Below are 27,235 nucleotides of genomic sequence, written 5' to 3'. Positions count from 1 at the left end.
TGAAGTAAAAACACAACAATGAGCAACAGTGTCTTTGATTAAAAATTAGATATTCATTTTCTGCAGGTAAGGTTGATGGATGGATGGATGGATGGATGGATGGATGGATGGATGGATGGATGGATGGATGGATGGATGGATGGATGAGTTTGTCTTCAATCGCTGGTTTGGTTTGAATAAAGTCCTGAGAAGAATTGTCTCTTTTATCTTGCCCTCCAACAATTAAAATCATATTTATATATCCACACATCTATTTATTAGTATTATTACATACTCTAAACATTATAAGTAGAATTCATTGAACAAAAAAGTGCAATAATATAAAAAACACAGCACGTGTCACAGATGTTCTATGGTTTGGATTAAGGACCACTAACATTAACACTGGACTTGCATTTTTTTTTATTGCGGACATATTTCTTCCTCCATGTTTTGGAACACTTTAGTGTGTGCGATAAGTGTTATTTCATGTGAACTAATGTGGTGAAGTTTTTCCATCCAACTGTGAAAATAAAACAATCTATATCCGCCTACCAGCACCATGTGTCTTTGTATTGGAACCGGATGAGGTTCCTTCCTGATAAACCAAATAACATCCATTGTTTGTAGAGTTGCCTTAGGGGAACCTGCACAAAGATATGAACAATATTTACACATTCAACTCAACAAAGGTGACTGCCATCACAAACAGAAGTAGGATTAGAAACCAAGTGGTGATTAAAAGGTAGTTGTTATCATTGTCTCATCAAATCCTGACATCAGGGGTTGACATTCAAACACAATATCAATTAAGATCCTAAAAACTACAAAAAATAACAGTTGGTAGTTGGCTGCAACCTATTATTGCACATGGTATTTTATTACTGTCATGGTTACATCTGATGCATTTTAAACTTTGCTGCATGTTTTGGTGGGTCGGAGGAAACCATTAAAATATTTAAATAACGAATTTGCTTTTTCATACCAGGGTGAATATTTTTTCCCTTAGAATTTTAAATTACTGCACTTTGCAACAACTAGTTTTATCAGGAAAAAAGTAAATATTGGCCAATGCTTACCTCGGATGTGCAACAAACCAAAATATATGTAAAGAATGTCTTAACAGCTTTCATTTCCTTTTGTGAATAATGTCTCTCTCTGTAGAATAATGGACATCAAAGAATTTGAAAATGGCAGTATAACTAGTCCCAGAATAATGCACATCAGTCATTGCTTCCCTCAGGCTGTTGCTGATGAACTTACTTCTTGATAATGTGTTAATAAAGACCAGCATGCGTCAGACAAAAATGCTTACTCAATTTGAACTTTTATAGATGTGTTCACATCTACGGATCATTTCTTATGCTGCTGTCACACTGTTTCCTAACTTGACATGTCTGCTGGCATTTTGAAGAGCATATTATTTGTAGGGGTGTAATGATACACACATCCCTACCGAAAATATCCGGTACAGTTCTGTCGGTTTGGTACGGACTAGTACCAAATAAATACAGAGTTGTTTTATACCTGAACACAAGCAGAATGTTTATGTGTGGTACTAATTGTGCGATGCCATGTTCTGTAGGGCAACTTTAAAAAGTGACACCTAAACAAAACAGAGAGGACACCCAGCAATCACCAAACTCTGTTTGGGAACATTAAGGTTTCTCATGCAGCTACAGGGGGGAAAGAAAGGTGGATCGACCCAGAACTTTATGTCAGGATTTTTTTACAGGGATAAACTGAAGTCCTGACCTGAAATGTCAAGTTATATGTAAACATCACTGGTACTGGAGAAAAATCAGCTGACGTCCAAATGGCTACCTGTAGCATCCAATCAGCCCAAACTATACATCTTATGAGATGTAAGTCAGTGAAATCTACGATGATGAACGAGGATTTTCCCAAAAGCAAAACATGCTGCATTTAGGTACAACTGGGACACTAAGTTCTCTCAATGTCAAAACATCTCCAAAGTGATTGAAACATACTGTATTTTAGTCTCACAAATGGGCACAGTCCTATTTAAAGATTTCTACATTTTTCGAAATTTGATTTTCTTTTTCTTGATTAAAGTGTTTAATACCAGAATACATACTGAATCGAGATTTTTGGGTACCGTTAAACCCCTAAGTGTTTGGGTCTAAACATGAGCAAACGAAAGGAAATGTCTGAAACATCAAGTTCTGCCAAATCCTTACACTATGTGCATTGTTTTTAACATGGCACCATTTTAAATAGTGTGGGTATACAGAGGTCAGTGGTGGGGAATTCAGAATCTGCTGCATCAGAATACATTTTTTATATCATGTCACCACTATTTAATTTGGGATTTTATTTTTCATATCAAAAGATCAACTGACCTTCTGGGAATTTAATTTCTATGAGTGCCCCAAGTGGTCAGAAATTTATAAACTAGATTCATCAGACAGTAAAGCTACAAGTTTAATTTTCAGTTCCAAACATTCACCATCCCGAGGTCAGTGACTCAATCACAGATGGCATGTTGTTGTTCATCTGAGGTTGTATGTAACTTATTTTCAAACTCAGCCTAACCTAATAATATTTTAAACATTAGAACTGAAAAAAGAAAAATCAGCTTTGCACTCATTTTAACATGAACATATTAGAAATGAATGAATATAATGACTAAACAGAGAGAAAATGAATTAATAGTACAACTGACTACATCGGTGTGCACACGGAGAGAGACTTGTTTTCTAATCTAATGGTAATTGTTATCATGGTTTCTAAGTGATGTAAGAACACGACTGACTTTTAAACAAATCATTTCTACAATACAAACTCTGTTAAATCTATGATGAGCAGCAGGGAATGAAGCTTTGAGCTCTGCAGCAAAACCAAGAAATACCTGAAGCCATCTTTCAGAATTAACGTCCTGACTAGTGGACTAATAATACTGCAGAACACGTCTTTCTCTCTGATACTAAGGACAAATCTCATGAAACTTTAACTGAAGAAAAAGAGACCGTTTTGTCCTCTAAGAAAGTGTGTTGTCCCTGACTTAAACAACAGAAGAAACAGAGCATAAGAAAAGAAGGAAGGAGGTGATGATTGTCTTGTACAGCTGTCACAGTTTTGTTACAATACAGTCCTACCATATAGTGTGTTAAACAGTTACACATTAATCCCTACAAACACAAAGAAGGAAATGTTTGATGTTTCAGTGTTTCTGTCCAACCTCTTTGAATGTAATGAATTCCTCTTGTTCTAAAGTTTTTAATAAAATAGGAGGAAAGTGCTTCTGTTGGTTTCTGTCTTTCACAGCATCGTGCTTGAGGGGCGCGGACATCCCGGTGGGTCTCTGCTGTTTGCTGTGAGAAAGTCAGAGTGAACCTGTGGTTTAAACACAGCATGTAGGGTCACCAGGAAACATGAACCACTGACATGTGTTCACATCTCAAAAGAGCTGCAGTGTCAGAATCTATAGTGCAACTGTGAGGTCCCAACAAATGGCCAGGCTCAACATTTGTGTAGGGACAATCCACGCTTTAGAAAAGAAACTATAACGTATGATGATAAAAATGTGTAACTAGTAAAAACATATCATTTTCTAACATAGATTATATGATTTTCATTATCTCAGTTGAACAAATTACTTTGACTGACCTCTCGGTGGTAACATTTAATATCCATATTGCTTTTGACTAACAGATGTATAATGAAATATGTATAATGGACTTGTGTGTGTTCTGGTTCTGTTAGATCTCAGTGCTGCATTTGATCCAGTCGACCATAATATTCTCTTAGAAAGGCTGGAATATGCTGTAGGGATCAGGGGAACAGCACTAGGCTGGTTTAAATCTTATTTGTCTGATAGATTCCAGTTTGTTCATGTAAATGATAAATCATCTTTAAACTCCAGGGTTAATTGTGGAGTACCACAGGGCTCAGGACTTGGGCCAATTCTTTTTACTATATATATGCTTCCAATAGGTCAAATTATCAGGCAGCATAGAATAAATTTTCACTGTTACGCTGATGATACTCAGCTTTACTTATCCATAAATCCTGATGAACCCAACCAGTTAGATAGACTACAAGCATGTCTTGAAGATATAAAAACTTGGATGACTTTCTGCTTCTAAATTCAGACAAGACAGAAGTTGTCGTCTTTGGACCGGAGTCTTTAAAAAAGAAACTGCTTAGCCAATCACTTAACCTGGATGGCATTAAATTGACCTCTGGTAATAAAGTAAAAAACCTTGGTGTTAACTTTGACCAGGACATGTCATTTAAATCCCATATTAAAGAGGTTTCTAGGATTTCCTTCTTTCATCTCCGGAACATTGCCAAAATTAGAAATATCCTGTCCAGGAGTGATGCTGAAAAACTAGTCCATGCATTTGTTACTTCAAGGCTGGACTATTGTAATTCTTTACTATCAGGATGTCCACAAAATGCAGTTAAAAGCCTTCAGCTGATCCAAAATGCTGCAGCAAGAGTTCTGATGAAAATTAAAAAGAGAGATCATATTTCTCCTATTTTAGCTTCCCTTCATTGGCTCCCTGTTAAATCCAGAATAGAATTTAAAATTCTCCTCCTCACATATAAAGCCCTTAATGATCTAGCTCCATCATACATCAGAGATCTGATTGTTCCATATGTTCCTAACAGAGCACTTTGTTCTCAGACTGCAGGTTTAATGGTGGTTCCTAGAGTCTCTAGAAGTAGAATGGGAGGCAGATCCTTTAGTTATCAGGCTCCTCTCCTGTGGAACCAGCTCCCAGCTTTAGTCCGTGAGGCAGACACCCTGCCTACTTTTAAGGCTAGGCTTAAAACTTTCCTTTTTGATAAAGCTTATAGTTAGAGTAGCTTAGGTTATCAGGGAGGGAGCTTTCATCCCTCCCTGTTGGTTGGAGTAAGGGGGAGTCAGGTTTAGCCTAAACCGGCTCAGTTATGATTGAGGTGCAAACACACCCTCCTTTTCTGCTACCTGTATGACCCCTTCCCTTTTCCAATGGTTATAATCAGTCTGACAGAGGGAGGTATCCCAATCCTGGTGGTTTTTAGTATAACAATGACCATCAGTGGGACCCTTTGTGAGGTGCCTTGAGACGACATTGTTGTAAATAAGCGCCGTTTAACTAAATAATCTGAACTGAAACTATCTAGTTAGGGTTAACTAACTAGTTATGCTGCTATAGGCTTAGGCTGCTGGAGGACATAACGACCACTTTCAGCGTCTTCGCTACATTCTCACACTACTCTCCAATTTCGCATTATTTGCTGTTATTTCAGCTTTTAACTTTGTTCTCTCTTTTCTCTTCCTAGAAGCTACACCTGGCCTGACTCTGTGTCTACCTGTGACACCTTTCTGGAGAGGGGCATCGTCCGAGCTTCTGCTGGCAATAACTTAATGCTCACCTTCTACCGATGATCCACATAGCCCTGTCTTTTAGTGTTTAACCCTTTCTCTCTCCTAGACATGACTACTGACTGAGCTTCTACTGTAACTAATTATATGTGCTCTCTTTCAGACTCTAACCTTGAAAACTGGCTCAGAGTTTATCTGTTCTTTCTTTCTAGGTGAAACGACTAAAGGAGCTACATCCATTAACATTTACTTTTCCTTCCCATAGAAAGGACTCCTGGATCAGTGCTTCTGTGTTCTTTTTGTGTCTCTGCTCTGTTCTCTCAAACCTCCAGTCGGTCGTGGCAGATGGCCGCTCACACTGAGCCTGGTTCTGCTGGAGGTTTCTTCCTGTTAAAAGGGAGTTTTTCCTCTCAACTGTCGCTACATGCATGCTCAGTATGAGGGATTGCTACAAAGTCAACGCCAGTGAATGTCCACTGTCTCTACATGCTCATCCAGGAAGAGTGAATGCTGCAAGTCACTGACTGGATGCAATCTGCTGGGTTTCCTTAGACAGAAAAACTTTTTATCCAATTTGAATAAATAACTCCGACTGCACTGTTCAATGGGTTAGGATTAATTGGAATGTATGAACCTGACTGTTGTGAAGTGCCTTGAGACGACATGTGTTGTGAATTGGTGCTATATAAATAAAAATAAACTGAAACTTAATTGGATTTGCACTGAAACCTACTGCTAATTCTACATTGATTCTACTTGGGACCATGATGTTCTACACGAACAAGAATCAAGGTGATTATGTGGCTTTTAGGCATCTGGATTTTACTGGATTTAGACAATTCTTAAGCATTCGGGTCTGTCTTTATCTCTGAGTAATACAACTCAGATAAAGAAGAATACAATCAGGTGACGACAGAGTGAAAGTTTTAGTGTCATGGGGTCCAAACCTTAAATGCTTGGCACTCAGTTTGACTGTGATGATCTCTAAGGATGGATAGATGCTGCCCTGCACGGTCAAGTTGAACCAAACTATGTTCTTGCTGGATTTTTCAATTGGATAGGTTTCTGTGCATGTTTCCACTCCTAAATCATTCTGCTAATACGTTTTGTTAGTAGCACACCAATGACATATGTGACATGCCAATAGAGTCAGTGCTTTGTCAGAATACGTATGAATCCAATGTAGCACACAGAATGGACATAGCTACTTTGTGATCAACTGAATCCTATGTAACTTTAAACTCAGCTTACTATAACAACTTCTCTCTTTCAGTTACATCACTGTTGTTATTCCCACTGGTGTTAGCAGGATTAACAGAGATGGAACAGGCATGATGGAGTTAACTGGTAGGATTGGGCTCATCCTTTGTCTGTCATCATTCTTAGCGCTGAATTCATGTAATGCAGAGATTCCGTAGGTTCCCACAGGTTACATTGTTCATAATTTTCATCCGCTTCCTAATGAAATACACTTTGTCAGCTCTACTACAAATGATCGCTGCAGATCTTCGATCATGAAATCTGACCCAATTCACACAGTGTTCACTGGGACAGCTTGGGTATTTTTGGCCCGTTTCTTACAAGAAAACACATTTAAGGACGATTTTGACAGAAAACAAATAACGAGAAATGCCCGTACATACAGCAGACCTCTCCTTTGTAAGGCAGAGGTGTTGAAAAACTCCACAGTGATAAGATGAAACAAATTATTTAAAGAAGTGTTCCCTTTGATTACCAGCCCCATTCTAGGTGGATTAATCTATCCTTAGTAAATGGATCAGAACCACAGGTTTTTAAGGTAGCTGTAATTAAGCCTTTACTTAAAAAATCTTCAATTGATCAAGACAACTTAATAAATTACAGACCTATATCCAATCTTCCGTTTTTATGAAAGTCTTGAGAAAATAGTTGCTAATCAAATGTGTGAACATTTATACAGCAATGATCTGTTTGAAGAGTTTCAGTCAGGTTTCAGAGCTCATCATAGCACTGAAACAGCTCTGCTGAAAGTCACTAATAATATTCTTATGGCCTCAGATAATGGACTTGTGTCTGTTCTGGTTCTGTTAGATCTCAGTGCTGCATTTGATCCAGTTGACCATAATATTCTCTTAGAAAGGCTGGAATATGCTGTAGGGATCAGGGGAACAGCGCTAGGCTGGTTTAAATCTTATCTGTCTGACAAATTCCAGTTTGTTCATGTAAATGATAAATCATCTTTAAACTCCAGGGTTAATTGTGGAGTACCACAGGGTTCAGTACTTGGGCCAATTCTCTTTACTATATATATGTATATATATATATATATATATATATATATATATAAATATATATATATATATATTTATATGGTTACAATTGCTAAAATGGTCAGAAAGCATGATATACATATCCATGGTGTTGCTCAGCTCTATCTAAGATGATATTAAATATTTCGTGATGTGTGGGACAGCATCTCCTTGACAATTCTACCAACCACGAAGCAGGGTTTATCAGAGATGACCCCCCGAATTTGGCAGGGGAAAGGATGAAATGGCCTGGATGTAGTCCAAACCTGAACTGATCACCTATGGGGATCATCTTGGGAATATTGTTCATGACGGAGTGATCAAAACAACCCTATTGGCTAACAGCCAAATGCTGGTTGAAGAACAGGATGCCATCACACAGCAGTGTGTGACCAAGCTGGTGGCCAGCATAAGGAGGAGGAGCCAAGGTATTGAGGTTTGTGTGATTCTACCCTGCACTTCTGAGAATGAATAAATTGCGAAATTGAAAGGCAGAAACAAAGATCTGAAAAGAGAGAATATGGGACATTTTTTATGGGTGCAACCTACATACCCAACTCTGCTGTTCATCCCACAAATGCATTTTTCTTACAAATGTGGCTAATTTTAAAACAAATTAAATGGGATTTCCAGCAGATTTATTACCAAGAATTATAATCAACCGAACACACATTTCCGAAGTATATGTAATATATATATATGAAATATATCAATCTTGATGGGGTGTACTTTTCTATACCAAGACTGTATTGCAACCAAACTGTTTCACTCATAGGCTAACATGTTCTTTGCTTCTTCTTCTAGTTGTTAAAGCCTTTACTATCACTAGAATTCCCTATTTGGAAGGAAAGAGTCGGACAAGAATTTGGAATAGGTGCATAGATGAGGATAGCAGAAGCAGTCTGTCTCACTGAGTTATTGACTCAACATTTTTTACCTCTTTGAGTACAGTGAACTGCAGATGACAAAAGGAGCCCGACAGACAACATAGAACAACAGCATACTGGACAAACACACACAACATGGTTTTAGTGGTGCACTCCGGTTAATAAGACTGGACGGTGAAGAGCGTGGACGTCCAATGGGTCTGCCATACAGCTGATTCCACGTCATGTGACCTCAGCGAAGGCGATGTGATTCTATAAGTGGGGAGAAAGAGCAAAAAGACAAAATTAGCATTTAAAAGAAAGAATTTCACTTTAAATCAAACAGGTTTGAAGGAAAATTCTGAGTTTTCAGTCTGATGTCTCTGATGTCTCTGATAAAGTTCATTATTTTCCATAATGTCATGATGAAAATTTAACATTCGTATATTTTAGATTCATTGCACACTAACTGAAATATTTCAGGTCTTTTATTGTTTTAATACGGATGATTTTGGCATACAGCTCATGAAAACCCAAAATTCCTATCTCACAAAATTAGCATATTTCATCCGACCAATAAAAGAAAAGTGTTTTTAATACAAAAAACATCAACCTTCAAATAATAATGTACAGTTATGCACTCAATACTTGGTCGGGAATCCTTTTGCAGAAATGACTGCTTCAATGCGGCGTGGCATGGAGGCAATCAGCCTGTGGCACTGCTGAGGTCTTATGGAGGCCCAGGATGCTTCGATAGCGGCCTTTAGCTCATCCAGAGTGTTGGGTCTTGAGTCTCTCAACGTTCTCTTCACAATATCCCACAGATTCTCTATGGGGTTCAGGTCAGGAGAGTTGGCAGGCCAATTGAGCACAGTGATACCATGGTCAGTAAACCATTTACCAGTGGTTTTGGCACTGTGAGCAGGTGCCAGGTCGTGCTGAAAAATGAAATCTTCATCTCCATAAAGCTTTTCAGCAGATGGAAGCATGAAGTGCTCCAAAATCTCCTGATAGCTAGCTGCATTGACCCTGCCCTTGATAAAACACAGTGGACCAACACCAGCAGCTGACACGGCACCCCAGACCATCACTGACTGTGGGTACTTGACACTGGACTTCTGGCATTTTGGCATTTCCTTCTCCCCAGTCTTCCTCCAGACTCTGGCACCTTGATTTCTGAATGACATGCAGAATTTGCTTTCATCCGAAAAAAGTACTTTGGACCACTGAGCAACAGTCCAGTGCTGCTTCTCTGTAGCCCAGGTCAGGCGCTTCTGCCGCTGTTTCTGGTTCAAAAGTGGCTTGACCTGGGGAATGCGGCACCTGTAGCCCATTTCCTGCACACGCCTGTGCACGGTGGCTCTGGATGTTTCTACTCCAGACTCAGTCCACTGCTTCCGAAGGTCCCCCAAGGTCTGGAATCGGCCCTTCTCCCCAATCTTCCTCAGGGTCCGGTCACCTCTTCTCGTTGTGCAGCGTTTTCTGCCACACTTTTTCCTTCCCACAGACTTCCCACTGAGGTGCCTTGATACAGCACTCTGGGAACAGCCTATTCGTTCAGAAATTTCTTTCTGTGTCTTACCCTCTTGCTTGAGGGTGTCAATAGTGGCCTTCTGGACAGCAGTCAGGTCGGCAGTCTTACCCATGATTGGGGTTTTGAGTGATGAACCAGGCTGGGAGTTTTAAAGGCCTCAGGAATCTTTTGCAGGTGTTTAGAGTTAACTCGTTGATTCAGATGATTAGGTTCATAGCTCGTTTAGAGACCCTTTTAATGATATGCTAATTTTGTGAGATAGGAATTTTGGGTTTTCATGAGCTGTATGCCAAAATCATCCGTATTAAGACAATAAAAGACCTGAAATATTTCAGTTAGTGTGCAATGAATCTAAAATATATGAATGTTAAATTTTCATCATGACATTATGGAAAATAATGAACTTTATCACAATATGCTAATATTTTGAGAAGGACCTGTATGGAACACAGTGGGAGAAATAATGATGCTATGGCAATCAACATTAAGGAATGAAGGAAAAAACTTCAAATAATTACAAATCTGGTAGAATTTTTATTTAGAAAGCTATCATAGAAAATACAAATTAATACACTTTTATTTGCCTGTTAAACACACTAGGTTCCAAACTCCAGAATTTTCCTTGAAGAAGCAACTTCATTGCACAGCAACACTTTAATCAATCTGAAAACAACACACATACATGACAAAGTTTAAGAAAAGTTTTAAGATATTGTTTTTGGCTGTGAACCATAAGTAAAGATGCATGAAATATCGAGGACTTCAGAGGGAATTTTGTCTCTGCTTTGGAAGTGGTAGAGGTGTGGCCCCATTGGTACCAATAAATTGGATCTCTTTGATGTGAAATGTTTCTGTTGGTTAGAACTAAATATTTGTATATATATATATACATATATATATATTGTATATATATGCTAAGACCCATTCAATAATGGGTCTTAGCATATATATACAATATATATATATATACATATATATATATTGTATATATATGCTAAGACCCATAAACTTGATAACCTTAATATTTATAACATTCATTTTAATTCATTTTAATGACCTCCAAATTCACCGATTCTAATTTTCACAGTGGCGAAATTAATCACCTTGGTTTTTACGGGGCTCAATTTTGCCATGTTCAGTATTTCACACCTTCAGTTCATTTCAAGTTACTTTTTTTACTTTGACCCTTCATACTTCTACACCTGCAGAAACATTTATAATAACAGCATTGTTACCAAAAGGTGCACGGTACTAATGAATGCAAGATGTATTTAGTGGTAACTGTGGCTCAATATAGAACATTTGTATATCTGTTAACACCTGAATCTAAACACCTGTGGGTTTGAGTGTGAGGCACGCTTGTGTATACAAGGTTTCTCCATAAAAATATGCAGTAACGAGTGTGAGGAGCCACAGACCCGAGAAAGACACTGAGGAGATCCGAGCGACAGACATCCAAAGGCACCTCAGAGCACAGGAACCCCAGGAGAACCACCGCCACAGCCATCTAGGCCGGAGCAGATCCAGCCATGGACCCAGAGACCCAAGACACATCACTCCTCAAGCAGAGGCCCGACAGAGCCAAGGGGCCCGGGCCCTGGCAAGCAACCACAGGGAGGGAGCCGGCACACACCAAAGCACCCAGCCCCGAAACACAGAGAACCAAAAGAAGGTACACCAGCAGGCAGAGACACCAACCACCGGCAGGTAGCGTGGTGGGAAGGAAATATGCCCCACATTTGATGGGGGGCCCAAACCCATCCAGGAGGGGGGCAGCCCAAGACCCAACCTGACACAAAAACAGGCACACACAGTCACAATCATACATTCCCACCCTCATGCGTACACATAAAAACACACAGAAGAGAAAACACATCTAAAAGATTATTCACTCACAGACTGATGTTTTATTTCTTTTTGTTAATATAGTTTGTCTTTTTGTTACATCTAATGAAAACATCACATTTAAGATTTGAAAAATACAGCAGACCAATGAAAAAAAATGTTAATACAGAAATGTGGGATCCTTCAGTGACAGACTACTGTCAACAGGTGCATCATGGAGAGTTATCACAGGTCCTGCCTTCCAGCATCTCTGAGACTTTATACCTATCAGTGTTCCCCACAAACCCAATATGTTGTTTAAGTTCTTGCTGTTATTTGCACAAAATAATTCAATTTAATTCTATAAAAAAATACTTTATTAATCCCAAAGGGAAATAAAATTTTATTGTAGCTCATATTATGCAGGTTTCATTAAAGAGCCTTTGCAGATGCTGATGGCTGTGGGCAGGAAGGATCTCCTCTTACAGCAGATCTACAGTAGCCTTTGATTGAGGACACTCTGTTGTTGTACAACAGTCTGATGAAAAGGATGCTCAGGACTCTCCATGATGTCTTACATTTTATGAAGAATTCTTTTTTGCACAATGATCTCTAGAGGTTCTAGAGGAATCACCAGAACAGAGCAAGCTTTCTTTATTAGCTTCTTGCTTTTGTAAGTCCTTAGCTCTGATACTGATACCTACCCCAACAGATGATGGCAGAAGAAATCACACACAACAGACCTATAGAAGATATGCAGCATCTTGCTGAACTATGTTTTAAGAAGATCCACTGACATATTTTAGCTTTAAAAATGCCCAAAGTGAAATTTGTTTTCAACTCTTCAGTTCATCTCTACAGACAGTAGTCCTGGGGTTTTCTTGGTTGGTCAATCACAACCCCCAGATGGATTGGGCCTCTGGACAGATTCTCTCATGGCATGAGGATTGCCGCCAGCTCCAACTATTTCCTCCAAGGAAACTGTCGAAGACCAAGTGGATTACCCTGACCTTTCCAGAGTACCTGAATGTTACCTCGATCTCTGTGAGGTCTTTAACAAGTCTAAGGCCCCCGCTTTGCCCCCACATCGCCCTTCAGATTGCACCATTGATCTTCTGCTTGGCACTTCACCTCCCAAGAGGAGATTATATTCTCTGTCAGGCCCAAAGATTGAGTCAGTGAAGAATTATGTGGGTTCCTCTCTTAAGGCTGGCATCATTCTTTCATACTTATCTCCTGCTGGTGCTGGTTTCTTCTTTGTGGAGAAGGACAATACACTTCACCCTTGCGAAGTGTACCGTGGCCTTAATGACATCACAGTTAAGAACAGGTACCCCTTTCTTCCTATTTCTACAGTTTTTGAACTGTTCCATGCAAAACTTTCCCCTAAATTGGACTGCGCAATGCCTACCACCTAGTGAGAATACGAGTGGGAGATAAGTGGAAGACTGCTTTTAATACTCCTAGTGGACATTATGAGTATTTAGTAATGCCTTTTGGATTGACCGAACCACACCAGCTGTTTTTCAGGCCCTAGTAAAAGATGTCCCTCAAGACCTGCTAAATGTCTGCGTCTGTCTATCTGGATGATATTCTGATTTTCTCCCCTGACGAACAGACTCATATTATGCAGGTCAGGCATATGCTCCAACAACTCCTTGATGCGAAACTCTATGTTAAGGCGAAAAAGTGTGATTGTGCCCACAGTCTCCTTCCTGGGTTTTATCATTTCTGAGGGAGAAATCCAGATGGATCCAGGTAAAGTTAGTGCTGTGACCTTCTAGCCGTAAGCAGCTACAAAGAATCTTTGGCTTTGCCAATTTTTGCAGAAAGTTAATTCGCAACTTTAGCTCCATTGCAGCTCCTTTGCATTCCTTAACATCTAACAAAGTAAGGTTTGAGTGGTCCACAGCAGCTCAATAATCTTTTCAAAGACTTAAAGACCTGTCCTCACCCTACCAGATCCTCACCGTCAGTTTGTTTTAGAGGTGGATACTTCTAATTTGGGTGTTGGTGCTGTTCTTTCCCAGTGGTAAAGGCCATGGCCATGAAGGTGGCAATGGAAGAGTGGAGACACTGACTGGAGGGTGCAGAACACCCCATCTGGACTGATCAAAAAATCTTGAGTATATCAAGACGTCAAAAAGACTCAACCCCCGACAAGCCAGGTGGGCCCTTTTCTTTAACCGTTTCAACTTTACAGTTTCATTTAGACCAGGCTCAAAGAATCTTAAACCTGATGGTCTGTCTCGTCTGTTTAAGTAAGATGGAAGTTGAGAGGTTATGTCCTCTGTTTCTTGTTTTGTTGCAGCAGTGACCTGGGAGATTGAGGAGAGACTAAAAGAAGTGCTTGGAGATGATCAGGGTCCTGAGGCTTGCCCCTCTAATCGCCTCTTTGTTCCTGAAGCTATGAGGTCACAGGTCATTCCCTGGGCCCACACATCCCACATCACCAACCATCCTGGCATCATCCACACAGTCTTTGTGGTCCGACGGCGTTTCTGGTGGCCTGCTCTGGAAAGGAATGTAAGAGAGTATGTTCTGGCATGTCCTGTCTGTGCTCATAATAAGTCTCCTCATGTACCCAGCCCTGGGCTCCTGCAGCCATTAGTTCCCTCCCGACGGTGGGCTATCATCTCTTTGGACTTTGTCATGGGTCTTCCCCCTCAGAGATAAACACCACTACTCTGATGGTGGTTGAAGGATTTTCTAAGATGACACATTTTGTACCCTTGCCTAAGCTACCTTCAGCCAAAGAAACGGCAGATGTGATGTTGATGCATGTGTTTCGTCTCCATGGTTTTTCTAAGGATAATGTTTCAAACAAAGGTCCCCAATTTGTGTTCCGTTTCTGGAAAGCCTTGGGTGCCGTCAGCCTCTCATCCGGATTTCATCCCCTATCTGGAGCAAGCATATGGTATGGGTAGAATATGCACCTAATACTTTACCTTGCTTTTCAACTGGTGTGTCCCCTTTTCAGTGTGTGTATATGGTTTCCAGTCCTTCCTGTGACCATCTTCTCACAGTTCTCTTTATTACAGGTTGCCTCTGAACAAAGGGATTATATTTCGAGCAGAGAAAACTAAGATTGTGATCTGATTTGCCTAGAGGAGTCCTTGACATTTGGATAAAACAAATCCAACGTTTTGTTTTCAATGGTAGAACACTTGAGAGCAGCTCCAGAAATTGGTTGAATATCTGAATGAAGATGTAGGCCAGTTGGTCAGCACACTCTCTCAGCCACAAGGGGGCGACATAGGCAGGGCCTGGATCTTTCCTGGTCTTCTGATGCTGAAAGAACCTACAGGTCCTTCTCAAAAAATTAGCATATTGTGATAAAGTTCATTATTTTCCATAATGTCATGATGAAAATTTAACATTCGTATATTTTAGATTCATTGCACACTAACTGAAATATTTCAGGTCTTTTATTGTCTTAATACAGATGAGTTTGGCATACAGCTCATGAAAACCCAAAATTCCTATCTCACAAAATTAGCATATTTTACCCGACCAATAAAAGAAAAGTGTTTTTAATACAAAAAACGTCAACCTTCAAATAATCATGTACAGTTATGCACTCAATACTTGGTAGGGAATCCTTTTGCAGAAATGACTGCTTCAATGCGGCGTGGCATGGAGGCAATCAGCCTGTGGCACTGCTGAGGTCTTATGGAGGCCCAGGATGCTTCGATAGCGGCCTTTAGCTCATCCAGAGTGTTGGGTCTTGAGTCTCTCAACATTCTCTTCACAATATCCCACAGATTCTCTATGGGGTTCAGGTCAGGAGAGTTGGCAGGCCAATTGAGCACAGTGATACCATGGTCAGTAAACCATTTACCAGTGGTTTTGGCACTGTGAGCAGATGCCAGGTCGTGCTGAAAAATGAAATCTTCATCTCCATAAAGCTTTTCAGCAGATGGAAGCATGAAGTGCTCCAAAATCTCCTGATAGCTAGCTGCATTGACCCTGCCCTTGATAAAACACAGTGGACCAACACCAGCAGCTGACACGGCACCCCAGACCATCACTGACTGTGGGTACTTGACACTGGACTTCTGGCATTTTGGCATTTCCTTCTCCCCAGTCTTCCTCCAGACTCTGGCACCTTGATTTCCGAATGACATGCAGAATTTGCTTTCATCCGAAAAAAGTACTTTGGACCACTGAGCAACAGTCCAGTGCTGCTTCTCTGTAGCCCAGGTCTGGGGAATGTGGCACCTGTAGCCCATTTCCTGCACACGCCTGTGCACGGTGGCTCTGGATGTTTCTACTCCAGACTCAGTCCACTGCTTCCGCAGGTCCCCCAAGGTCTGGAATCGGCCCTTCTCCATAATCTTCCTCAGGGTCCGGTCACCTCTTCTCGTTGTGCAGCGTTTTCTGCCACACTTTTTCCTTCCCACAGACTTCCCACTGAGGTGCCTTGATACAGCACTCTGGGAACAGCCTATTCATTCAGAAATGTCTTTCTGTGTCTTACCCTCTTGCTTGAGGGTGTCAATAGTGGCCTTCTGGACAGCAGTCAGGTCGGCAGTCTTACCCATGATTGGGGCTTTGAGTGATGAACCAGGCTGGGAGTTTTAAAGGCCTCAGGAATCTTTTGCAGGTGTTTAGAGTTAACTCGTTGATTCAGATGATTAGGTTCATAGCTCGTTTAGAGACCCTTTTAATGATATGCTAATTTTGTGAGATAGGAATTTTGGGTTTTCATGAGCTGTATGCCAAAATCATCCGTATTAAGACAATAAAAGACCTGAAATATTTCAGTTAGTGTGCAATGAATCTAAAATATATGAATGTTAAATTTTCATCATGACATTATGGAAAACAATGAACTTTATCACAATATGCTAATTTTTTGAGAAGGACCTGTATTTACATATTCCTCTGGGATCTTGAATTCAGGGAAGGGGTCTGAGGAGAGGAGGGTGGTTGGTCCATTGGGAGCTTTTGTATCAGAGTGGTATGTGGACGAGTTGGTGGGGGATGGGAACGGTTGCTTTTCAAATCTGTAGTAGAAGCTGTTAAGGTTGTCTGCCAGACAAGGGTTGTGTGCAGGGTGGAGGGATGGGCTCCTGTGATGTTTCTCAGAAAATTCCAAATTGCAACTGGGTTGTTAGCTGAGAAGCTGTTTTTTTAGCTTATCCCTGTAGCTTTTCTTAGCTGCTCTGATCTTCTTGGTCAGTTTGTTCCTGGCCTGCTTATACAGGGCCCGGTCACCACTGTTGTAAGCCTCTTCCTTGTTCCTGTGCATCTATATGGGGTGCCAAATGTAAAAATTCAGCAAAAAAAATTCACTGTCACATTTCTGTTATTTAGCATGCTTTCTTTACATTAAGTGAATTTTTCTCACATTTATTGGGAAATGCTAAATATAAATCTTAAATCTATATCTAGATCTTAAATCTATATCTAGAAATATATTTCAAATCTAAATCTTAAATCTAAATCTCTATCTAAATCTAAATTTTAAATCTATATCTAAATGTTACATTTAAATCTAAATGTTAAATCTAAATGTAAATATATATCTTAAATCTAAATGTTAAATCAAAGTAACAGCTGTAAAATGCTTTGGCTTTAAGCAGTATAAAGATTTGGTTTAAACCCTACATTGTTTCAGAAACGGAAGCGTTCGGAATGAATGCCCCGAATAACAGAAGGCTAATGCTACGTTGTTGCACTTGCATATGCGCCACACAGACAGAAACAGCGCTAAACATAAACTAGGCCCTATTAAAGTAGTGATATTTGTTTAAACTCCAAAAGCACAACTGTTTACTCTTCAATTTATGCATTTTGATAATAATCAAACAGGCTCTGATTGCATTTTTCTCTCTGTTGCAGAACATATATAGTCCGGGAGCAGTCCAAGTAATGCCTTGTAAATAAACGTTAACGAGTGGGCATTCCTTCAAGCAGCCAAACCAGGCCGTCCCATCTGTGAGTATAAATCACAATGATGTGTTGACATTTTGCAGTTTGTAATGAATCAAGCATATATAAAAAATCTCCATAGTCCAACAAAGACATAAAGGTTGCACCGACCAGCCGCTTTCTTGCAGCATATGAAGAACACAGCTTGTTTTGAAAATAAAAACCCAACTTGAATTTGAACCTTTTTACAAGATTTTCTGGATCTGGAAAAATACATTAATTTGGTTTTATCAGTATTAAAAGCAAGTTTCAATTTTAATAAAGAGCATTGGATTGCAACAAATGCTTTTTGCAACAGTCCACTGGCCTCAGTAGGAGTGGGTCCTTTGCAAAAAATAACTGTCATCTGCATAAAAATGCAAGTTTGCATCAGATACGTTCTTTCCCAATTCATTTATATAAATTATGAATAGAAAAGGACCTGAAATCGAATGCTATTATATTTAATACATTGTGTCCTAATTATGAGATAACCTTTGAACCAACTTGCTCCGAAAAGCCGGAATGTCAAAGTCTGACAATCAGTGTTTTGTGGTCCATAGTGTCAAATGCTTTTGACAAATCTATGAAAAGAGCCGGACAGCATTGCATCTTATCAAGAGCAAAAATTTATTAAAAAGATGAGATAATATTATTGATTGCTCACAAGAGATTCTAAAATTTTGGCAGCACCAATAGATTGGATATTGGCCTATAATTACTTAAAATTGGATCCCCACCCTTCAATAAGAGGAAAACAAAGGCTAATTTCCACACTGAAGGAATTTCCTGTTTTTCGACAGTAAGGTTAAGAAGGATGGCTAGGGCTCGGCTACAATGTCAGCTGCCATCTTTAAAAACAAAGGGTTTATTAGATCGGACCCCTGAGATTTTGTATGGTCTAAAGCTTTAACAGCTTTATATACATCAGCAACTGAGAAAGGCACAACACTAAACTGTTCACCAGAGAACACAGGTTGATTTACACAAGGTGCATCAGAATCAGTTTCCTTGGAATCAAATAAAAAGCCAGATTATATAAAATGCCTAATAAAGCAACTTAAAACATAAACAGGAACAGAGTTTTTTTTAAAACATAGGTGGACAGAGCCTGAGAGCTTTTATTGATGGTCAGGCTTTTAATTGTTTTCCAGAATTTCTGAGGATTAAGATTCTCTGTTGTCACAGACAAATAGTAATCAGATTTAGCTTTCTTAATAGCAGAGGAGCATTTATTTCTTAATTGTCAAAATACAGCCCAGTCAATGGGAATGCTTGATTTTCTTGCCTTGGCCCAAGCCAGATTTAATTCACAAATAAGATCGGCTAACTCTGGGGAGAACTAAGGATTGTCTCTCCCCTTCACTATGTATTTTTTTAATGGGGCATGTTTATTCACAACTTCCAAAAAGCAATCTCTGAAGAACGACCAACCCAGGTCTACATCATGGATCAGTCCAATTTTCTTTCAATCAATAGCTGAAATCTCACCGATTGGCATGAACACTGAGTCATGACCGAAAGAACGAGATCCCGGATACAAGCGGCTGAAATAAGCTTCCTCCGTAGGGTGGCTGGGCACTTCCTTAGAAATAGGGAGAGGAGCTCGGAGTAGAGCCGCTGCTCCTCCACATCGAGAGGAGCCAGTTGAGGTGGCTCGGGCATCTATACCGGATGCCTCCTGGACGCCTTCCTCGGGAGGTGTTCCAGGCACGTCCCACCGGGAGGAGGCCCAGGACACGCTGGAGGGACAATGCCTTTCGGCTGACCTGTGAACGCCTTGGGGTTCCCCCAGAGGAGCTGAAGGAGGTGACTGGGGAGAGGGACATCTGGGTGTCTATACTAAATCTGCTGCCCGACTTGGTCCCGGATAAGCAGAAGACGACGAGTACAAGTACATGTTCTTAAGTAAAATTTAAACTGTAATAATTGTAGTGTAATTAGAATACATTACTTCAATATTCTTTTCACCGCTGCCACGAAAAAAGATATCAGCAGAGTAATAGAATGTTATGACCTTCCTGTCTATATCAAGGCAAACATTTTTTACAAAGTAGAATGCTTATCTATGCCAAAACCCCTTGTGAGAGATGAGTCATAATAATGATGAGAGAACCAGATAGATGGACGATGACTAACTGAACAGCTAGCATAGAAACTATAAGCTGTGGCCAACTGAGTCAACAAACAAATTTGATCTTATTGTTTAAAATTTGGTTGCACTGGTTTTATTTGCTGGATAATTTTAGCAGGATGGTTTTTTGATTTGCTAACAATTTGGCTCTGAATTCCAAAGAGAGAATCTGCCAAATCTCCAATACACTGTACCAACATGAAAACAGCTAATGCTTCCCTGGAAAGACCAACTTGTAACCAGGTCAACAGATGTTGTAGGAAGATTCTCCGTCCACTAAGCTGAGTAGTGGGATGTTCAGAACTGCATTTGAAGGGACCCAGTCCAGTACCATCAGGGTTACACAATGAGACCCAAGCCTGAGAGTTAAAGGCATAGAAAATCTGAACGTTCGTTTTTTTAACCATTTGAGAATGTCCTCTAACTAGTTGGATCTCATATTCACTTGGTTATGCCTTGTTATTTCATCCTTATATTAGTGTAATAACACAATATTTAATAATTCCATTTATAGCTCTAAAGATAATTTTGTCTTTCTGAGAATAAAAATATTTTTCATAACATATTCAACTCATTCTTTTCACTAATTATGCAGTTTTGGCTCCCTGAAACTAGAATTTACTATTTAGACAGATAGATCACAAAGATTTCAGACAGGTAAAAAATAATTCATTTTATTTAATGAAACTGAAATTATTTTTAAAATATACTGATGCTATCCATGCATCATGTGTAAGCTTTAGTGAGACATTTATCTACTAATCCACTTCTCTACAAATGTTTAGGCTGTACATATTGGCTAACTGAAAGTTCCCCCATGCCATGGCATTTTGTTCTCTGTGGCCTGTTTAGCTCTCAGGCATTTTTAGGCTCTGCTATTTTTAGATCATGCAATTTTCCTCCAAGCCCCTCATAACCGAGGTAAGCGTGAAATGTTCTGCTCTTTGCCAAGCCACTGAGCGCAGACTCTTTGCAGGAAGTCAGTCATCAGATAGACAGTGTATTTCATACATGTTGCAGTGAAATGTTTCTTCTAAATAAAAAACAAGACAAAAAGCATCAGCTGTAAATATAGAGACACACCAAACACATCTGGACATTTAAAGATGACAAACAGATCACTAAGATTCAAGGACATAGTGGCAAAAGAACCTCAGAGACCAAAGTCTAGCCTTATTTGTACATACAGCTGGAATCACTTCCAGGGAGCTCTGAGATTTTAAACTTGGTTCTGGTTCAAATTGGTTGTTTTGTGCCCCAGACTTATAGGTTATTTTTTGTCTTTTTCTGAGTATGAGCTTATTTCTATAAACTACAAAGTTGAGTAAGGATACATCAAATGAAATGTATAAAATGTGAAAATAAACAGGTAATGTGTTAAAAGTATCAGATTTAAAACATCTGATTGTGGGAATGTTAAACCACTAAAGAGGCTGATTGCTGACACGTGCACTACCCAAACCTATTGGATCAGATCTGACTGAAAGTTGCCGCTTCTTGCGGTAACACGTACTTTTGGCATTTAAAGTAAAATTCATAATTAATTCTAGCCGGAACAGAGACATTAAATTCCACGGTCTATATTTTTCAGGTATTAGTGATAAAATATTCTGATATAGTGAAATATAACAGTTGTGCAGTGCAAAAGCTGTAGTAAACTGTGCCATTAGAATAAAGTCCTTTAATTTGCTTGTCATATTGCTCATTATCCTTCTGCAATTGAGGTGATATCTGACATAACTGCATATTCGGTAAACATCTTTAACCCTTATTTTGTGTTCATGTGATCATATGAGGATGCATGAATGAGTTTCTCAAGATCTTGCTGGGACTAGTCTTTTAATCCTGGAAATGTTCTTCTGGTGGTGGAAGGCTGACTTAGTGAAGGTGTTTATGTGCCTCTGAAGGTTCAAGTCTGAGTCCATCACTACACCCAGATTCCGAGCCTGATCAGTGGTTTCTAGCTGTAGTAACTGATGCTGTGTTGACTCTTGATTGCTCCTTCTTTACTCTGTGTGTCGTCTGCATAGTTATTGTAATTTATCTAGTTCTTTGTTATAATCTGAGCAAGGGGGGTCATGTTGATATTATATAGGAGGGGCCCTTAAATGGAACCTTGAGAAACCCCACATGTGATTTTTGTAAAGTTACTTACTGACACAAAAAAGTCAGTATTTCAGGTAAGACTCAAACCAGTCAAGAGCTGTACCAGAGAGACCAACCCAGTCTTCCATGTTCTCCGATAATTTACTGTGGTCAACAGTATCAAATATCAATTAACAACAACACTGAGGTTCTTCCACAGTCTGCATTTATGTAGATGCCACTGACCTTGACAAGGGCAGTCTCTGTACTGTGTTGAGAACGGAAACCTGACAGGAAGACGTGTGTGGCCAGTGTTAAGCGGGTATTTAACTGTTGAAACACAGCTTTTTCAGTAAGCCAAAACTCTCTTATTGAGAGCTTTGGGTAAAATATCGGGACAGCAGGAGGAGGAGCTTAGTTGATGGATAATTTACTCTAAAGCTTTAGTAGTTGATTTGGTAGAATTGCATCATTTTGTCAAAATATGTTCTGATTGCAGATAATATTGGTATTAGACTTTTTATTATTAGTAGATTAATTGCAGGCCTTGTTAGAGAGGAGTTTAGATGCTACAGGGTTTGTTAACTTGTCAGCCATAGCAAACTAGGCATGAGCATTATAGTGTTTTTGTTAATGATTTTAGCAAACAAAGATTCTCCTGCATTCTTAGTTGTAAGTTATCTCTGTAAAGTCTCTCTTTATAGATGTCAAAGTGAGGCTGGAGTCCGGTTTTTTGCCACCTCCGTTCAGCTTTCTGACACCCCTTTTTTCACTCCTTACAGTCTTTCTCCACATAGAGTTCCTCTTACCAGGGACAACCTTCACCTTAATTGTTGCAGTGGAATCAATGATATCTGAAAGTTTAGAATGGAAGTTATCTTGCAGCACATTTACTGAGTTACAGGACAAAGTGTAAATAGAAGAGTTGGTTAAAGGATTCAGTTGCACTATTCTTAAAAATGCATTTTCCTAATATCAATTTGGCTTATTGAGTCAATAGAAATGATGCTTTCAAAAATTAAGTGATCAGATGAGGCGGAATCAATAAGATACATGCTGTTGATCAAGTCCAAAATATGTCCCCTTCTGTGTGTTGGCTGTTTAACATGTTGAGTCAAACGTTTTTAAGTGTTTCACAGAGATATTTTGCCCCTTTGTCGAGGGATGTCAACATGGATGTTGAAGTCTCCCACAATGATTAAACAGTCATACTAAACGCATTACAGAGACAGAAGGTCACTAAAATTATTAAACAGTGACATTTAGTAGTTTTGGTTAACAATTATCAATTACTCGTACTCGTCGTCTTCCGCTTATCCGGGACCGGGTCGCGGGGGCAGCAGACTCAGCAGAGATGCCCAGACGTCCCTCTCCCTAGACACCTCCTCCAGCTCCTCCAGGGGGAGCCCAAGGCATTCCCAGGCCAGCCGAGAGACATAGTCCCTCCAGCGTGTCCTGGGTCGTCCCATGGGCCTCCTCCCGGTGGGACGTGCCTGGAACACCTCCCGAGGAAGGCGTCCAGGAGGCATCCGGTATAGATGCCCAAGCCACCTCAACTGGCTCCTCTCGATGTGGAGGAGCACTGGCTCTACTCCGAGCCCTCCCGGATGGCCGAGCTCCTCACCCTATCTCTAAGGGAGTGCCCGGCCACCCTACGGAGGAAGCTCACTTCAGACGCTTGATCCGGGTTCTCGTTCTTTCGGTCATGTCCCAAAGTTCATGGCCATAGGCGAGGGTAGGAACGTAGACGGACAGGTAAATTGAGAGCTTTGCTTTTCAGCTCAGCTCTCTCTTCACCACAACGGACTGGCACAGCGCCCCCATTACTGCGACAGCCGCACCGATCCGTCTGTCGATCTCCCGCTCCATTTTTCCCTCACTCGTGAACAAGACCCCGAGATACTTGAACTCCTCCACTTGAGGCAGGAACTCCCCTCCAACCTGAAGAGGACAAGACACCCTTTTCCGGTCGAGTACCATGGCCTCGGACTTGGAGGAGCTGATCTTCATCCCAGCTGCTTCACACTCGGCTGTGAACCGCCCCAGCACATGCTGTAGGTCTTGAATAGAGGGGGCCAGCAAGACCACGTCATCTGCAAAAAGAAGAGACGAAATCCACTGGTCCCCAAACCAGACCCCCTCCGGCCCTTGGCAGCACCTAGAAATCCTGTCCATAAAAGTTATGAACAAGACCGGTGACAAAGGACAGCCCTGCCGGAGTCCAACATGCACCGGGAACAGGTCTGACTTAGTGCCGGCAATGCGGACCAAACTCCTGCTCCGCTCGTACAGGGACCGGATGGCCCCTAATAAAGGGCCCCCGATTCCATACTCCTGGAGCACACCCCACAGGGCGTCACAAGGGACACAGTTGAATGCTTTCTTCAGGTCCACAAAACACATGTGAACCGGTTGGGCAAACTCCCATGAACCCTCGAGCACCCTGTAGAGGGTATAGAGCTGGTCCAGTGTTCCACGGCCGGGACGAAAACCACACTGCTCCTCCTGAAGCCGAGGTTCGACTATCGGCCGGACTCTCCTCTCCAATACCCGGGCATAGGCCTTACCAGGGAGGCTGTAGTTGGAACACACCCTCCGGTCACCCTTCTTATGTAGGGGGACCACCACCCCAGTCTGCCAATCCAAAGGCACTGTCCCCATCCGCCACGCAATGTTGAAGAGGCGTGTCAGCCATGACAGCCCCACAACATCCAAAGACTTGAGGTACTCAGGGCGGATCTCATCCAACCCCGAATCTCTGCCACCGCGGAGCATTTTAACGACCTCGGTGACTTCAGCCTGGGTGATGAAAGAGTCTAACCCCTAGTCCCCAGCCTCTGTTTCCAACAGGGAATTTGTGATGGCAGGGTTGAGGAGATCCTCGAAGTACTCCTTCCACTGCCCGATAATGTATAATGTCCCCAGTCGAGGTCAGCAGCTCCCCATCCCCACTGTAAACAGTGTTGGTGAAGCACTGCTTCCCCCTCCTGAGGCACCGGACGGTTTGCCAGAATCTCTTCGAGGCCAACCGGTGGTCCTTCTCCATGGCTTCACCGAACTCCTCCCAGTTTTTGCCTCTGCCACAGCCCGGGCCGCGGCACGCTTGGCCTCACGGTACCCGTCAGCCGCCTCAGGAGTCCCACAAGCCAACCACAGCCGATAGGACTCCTTCTTCAGCTTGACAGCATCCCTTACTGCCGGTGTCCACCACCGGCTTCTGGGATTGCCGCCGTGACAGGCACCACAGACCTGACGGCCGCAGCTACGGGCAGCAGCATCAACAATAGATGCGGAGAACATGGTCCAAAGCTCTCCCGGAGGTGGGAGTTGAATACATCCCTGGCCGAGGGCTCTGCCAGGCGTTCCCAGCAGACCCTCACTATGCGCTTGGGCCTGCCAAGTCTGTCCGGCTTTCTCCTCCTCCAGCGGATCCAACTCACCACCAGGTGGTGATCAGTGGACAGCTCAGCCCCTCTCTTCAGTGTCCAAAACATGCGGCCGAAGGTCTGATGATACGACAACAAAGGCGATCATCGACCTCCTGCCTAGGGTGTCCTGGTGCCAAGTGCACTGACGGACACCCTTATGTTTGAACATGGTGTTCATTATGGACAATCCGTGACTAGCACAGAAGTCCAATAACGAAACACCACTCGGCTTCAGATCGGGGAGGCCATTCCTCCCAATCACGCCTTTCCAGGTGTCACTGTCGTTTCCCACGTGGGTGTTGAAGTCCCCCAGAAGAATAATGGAGTCCCCGGGAGGGAAGCTATCCAGTACACCCGACAGGGACACCAAGAAGGCCGGGTACTCCGCACTGCCGCTCAGCCCGTAGGCCGAGACGACAGTCAGAGACCTATCCCCAACCCGAAGGCGCAGGGATACGACCCTCTCATCCACTGGGGTAAACCCACACTAACCCGCCGCCTCTCCCCGTGGGCCACTCCAGAGTAGAAGAGAGTCTAACCCCTCTCAAGGAGATGGGTTCCAGAGCCCACGCTGTGCGTGGAGGCGAGCCCGACTATTTCTAGTCGATATCTCTCGACCTCCCGCTCAAGCTCAGGCTCCTTCCCCCCGAGCGAGGTGACATTCCACGTCCCTAGAGCCAGCCTAAGTATCCAGGGATCGGGCCGCTGAGGTCTCCACCTTCGTCCGCCACCCAATCCTCTTTGCACCGGTCCCCCTGCAGGTGGTGGGCCCACTGGGGGATGGCCTCGCGTCTCTCATTCGGGGAGGGTCATTCGGCCGGGTCCCGCGAGGAGCAACCCGGCCACCAGGCGCTCTCCGACGAATCCCGACCCCTGGCCTGGCTCCAGGGTGGGACCCCGGCTCCGCCGTACCGGGCAACCTCAATTATTATTGATAATTTACTAATTATAATTAAGGGCTTTGAGCCCATAATCACAACACCAGAGGACATCTCTGATTTCTATTTGTAAGTAATAATTTTTGGTTAACAAAATATGTATCTGAATTATGATTTTTAATTATAATTTTTGATAGATATTCATTAATCAATAATCATAATCCTTACAATGGGTATCTCCTGAAGTGCTTTCTCTACTGCTTCCTTATTGACAAAAATCAACATATTTGCTGTTACTGTCTTTTGCAACGCAGCAAACAGTTCTGTATCATCAGTAATATCTGTACCTTTGCTTACCAGACGGTCAGCCTTCCTTTTGAGGGCTCCCACACCATCCGGCGCACCCTTTCCGTGGCTTGCTTTAAAGAAGCTCCATGTCCATGTCCTCGTTTGAACAGCTCAGTAGAGAAAATGAAAAAATTCCCTCGCTATTTATACTGCAAAAATGGATCATGTAGACCTCTGGATATGCCCTCTGCATGTAATCAAGCACTGGTGACAAGTGCTGCCAGATTGCTGGTGAAACCTTAAGTCTTGAGGGGGACATTGGGTAGAACATTGGGTGAGAAGATGCATGTACATAAAGACCACCTGTGTGCAGTGTTGCCTGCTGGTGTGATGCTCCGAAGTGTACTGCTTGTATTTCTGTGCTGTACTTGCAGAGGTAATTTTTAGAGAAGTCAACATGAATTACGCATTCATGTGCTTTCAAGCCTTGTCTCAGTGCCCTGTAGTGGATAAATTGATTTTTGATGTTGTGTGTCTCTTAAACCTATGCAGCTGCAGGATTAGCTGTTCCAGCAATCCTTGTGTGGCCTGGAATTCTTTTTTGATTGTGATTTTAGATGTTTTGCCACTGGGGTCATTCTTGTGCTCCTTACCTACTACTGCCCACTAGGGGAAAG

General features: G+C 41.8%; 1 protein-coding gene across 1 annotated transcript in view; it reads right to left on the bottom strand.

The window, feature by feature from the left end:
- Positions 1-8,226: 8,226 nt before the first annotated feature.
- Positions 8,227-27,235, bottom strand: part of LOC124857760 (phospholipid phosphatase-related protein type 5-like) — a 107,775-nt gene continuing 88,766 nt past the window's right edge. Inside the window, exon 6 of the mRNA XM_047349188.1 lies at positions 8,227-8,744. Coding sequence (XP_047205144.1) covers positions 8,715-8,744 — 30 coding nt within the window. The 3' untranslated portion in view covers positions 8,227-8,714. The remainder of the gene's footprint in view (positions 8,745-27,235) is intronic.

Source organism: Girardinichthys multiradiatus, chromosome 21 (genome assembly GCF_021462225.1).
Source record: "Girardinichthys multiradiatus isolate DD_20200921_A chromosome 21, DD_fGirMul_XY1, whole genome shotgun sequence".
Taxonomy (NCBI): Eukaryota; Metazoa; Chordata; class Actinopteri; order Cyprinodontiformes; family Goodeidae; genus Girardinichthys; species Girardinichthys multiradiatus.
This window is presented reverse-complemented; position numbering and strand designations above follow the sequence as displayed.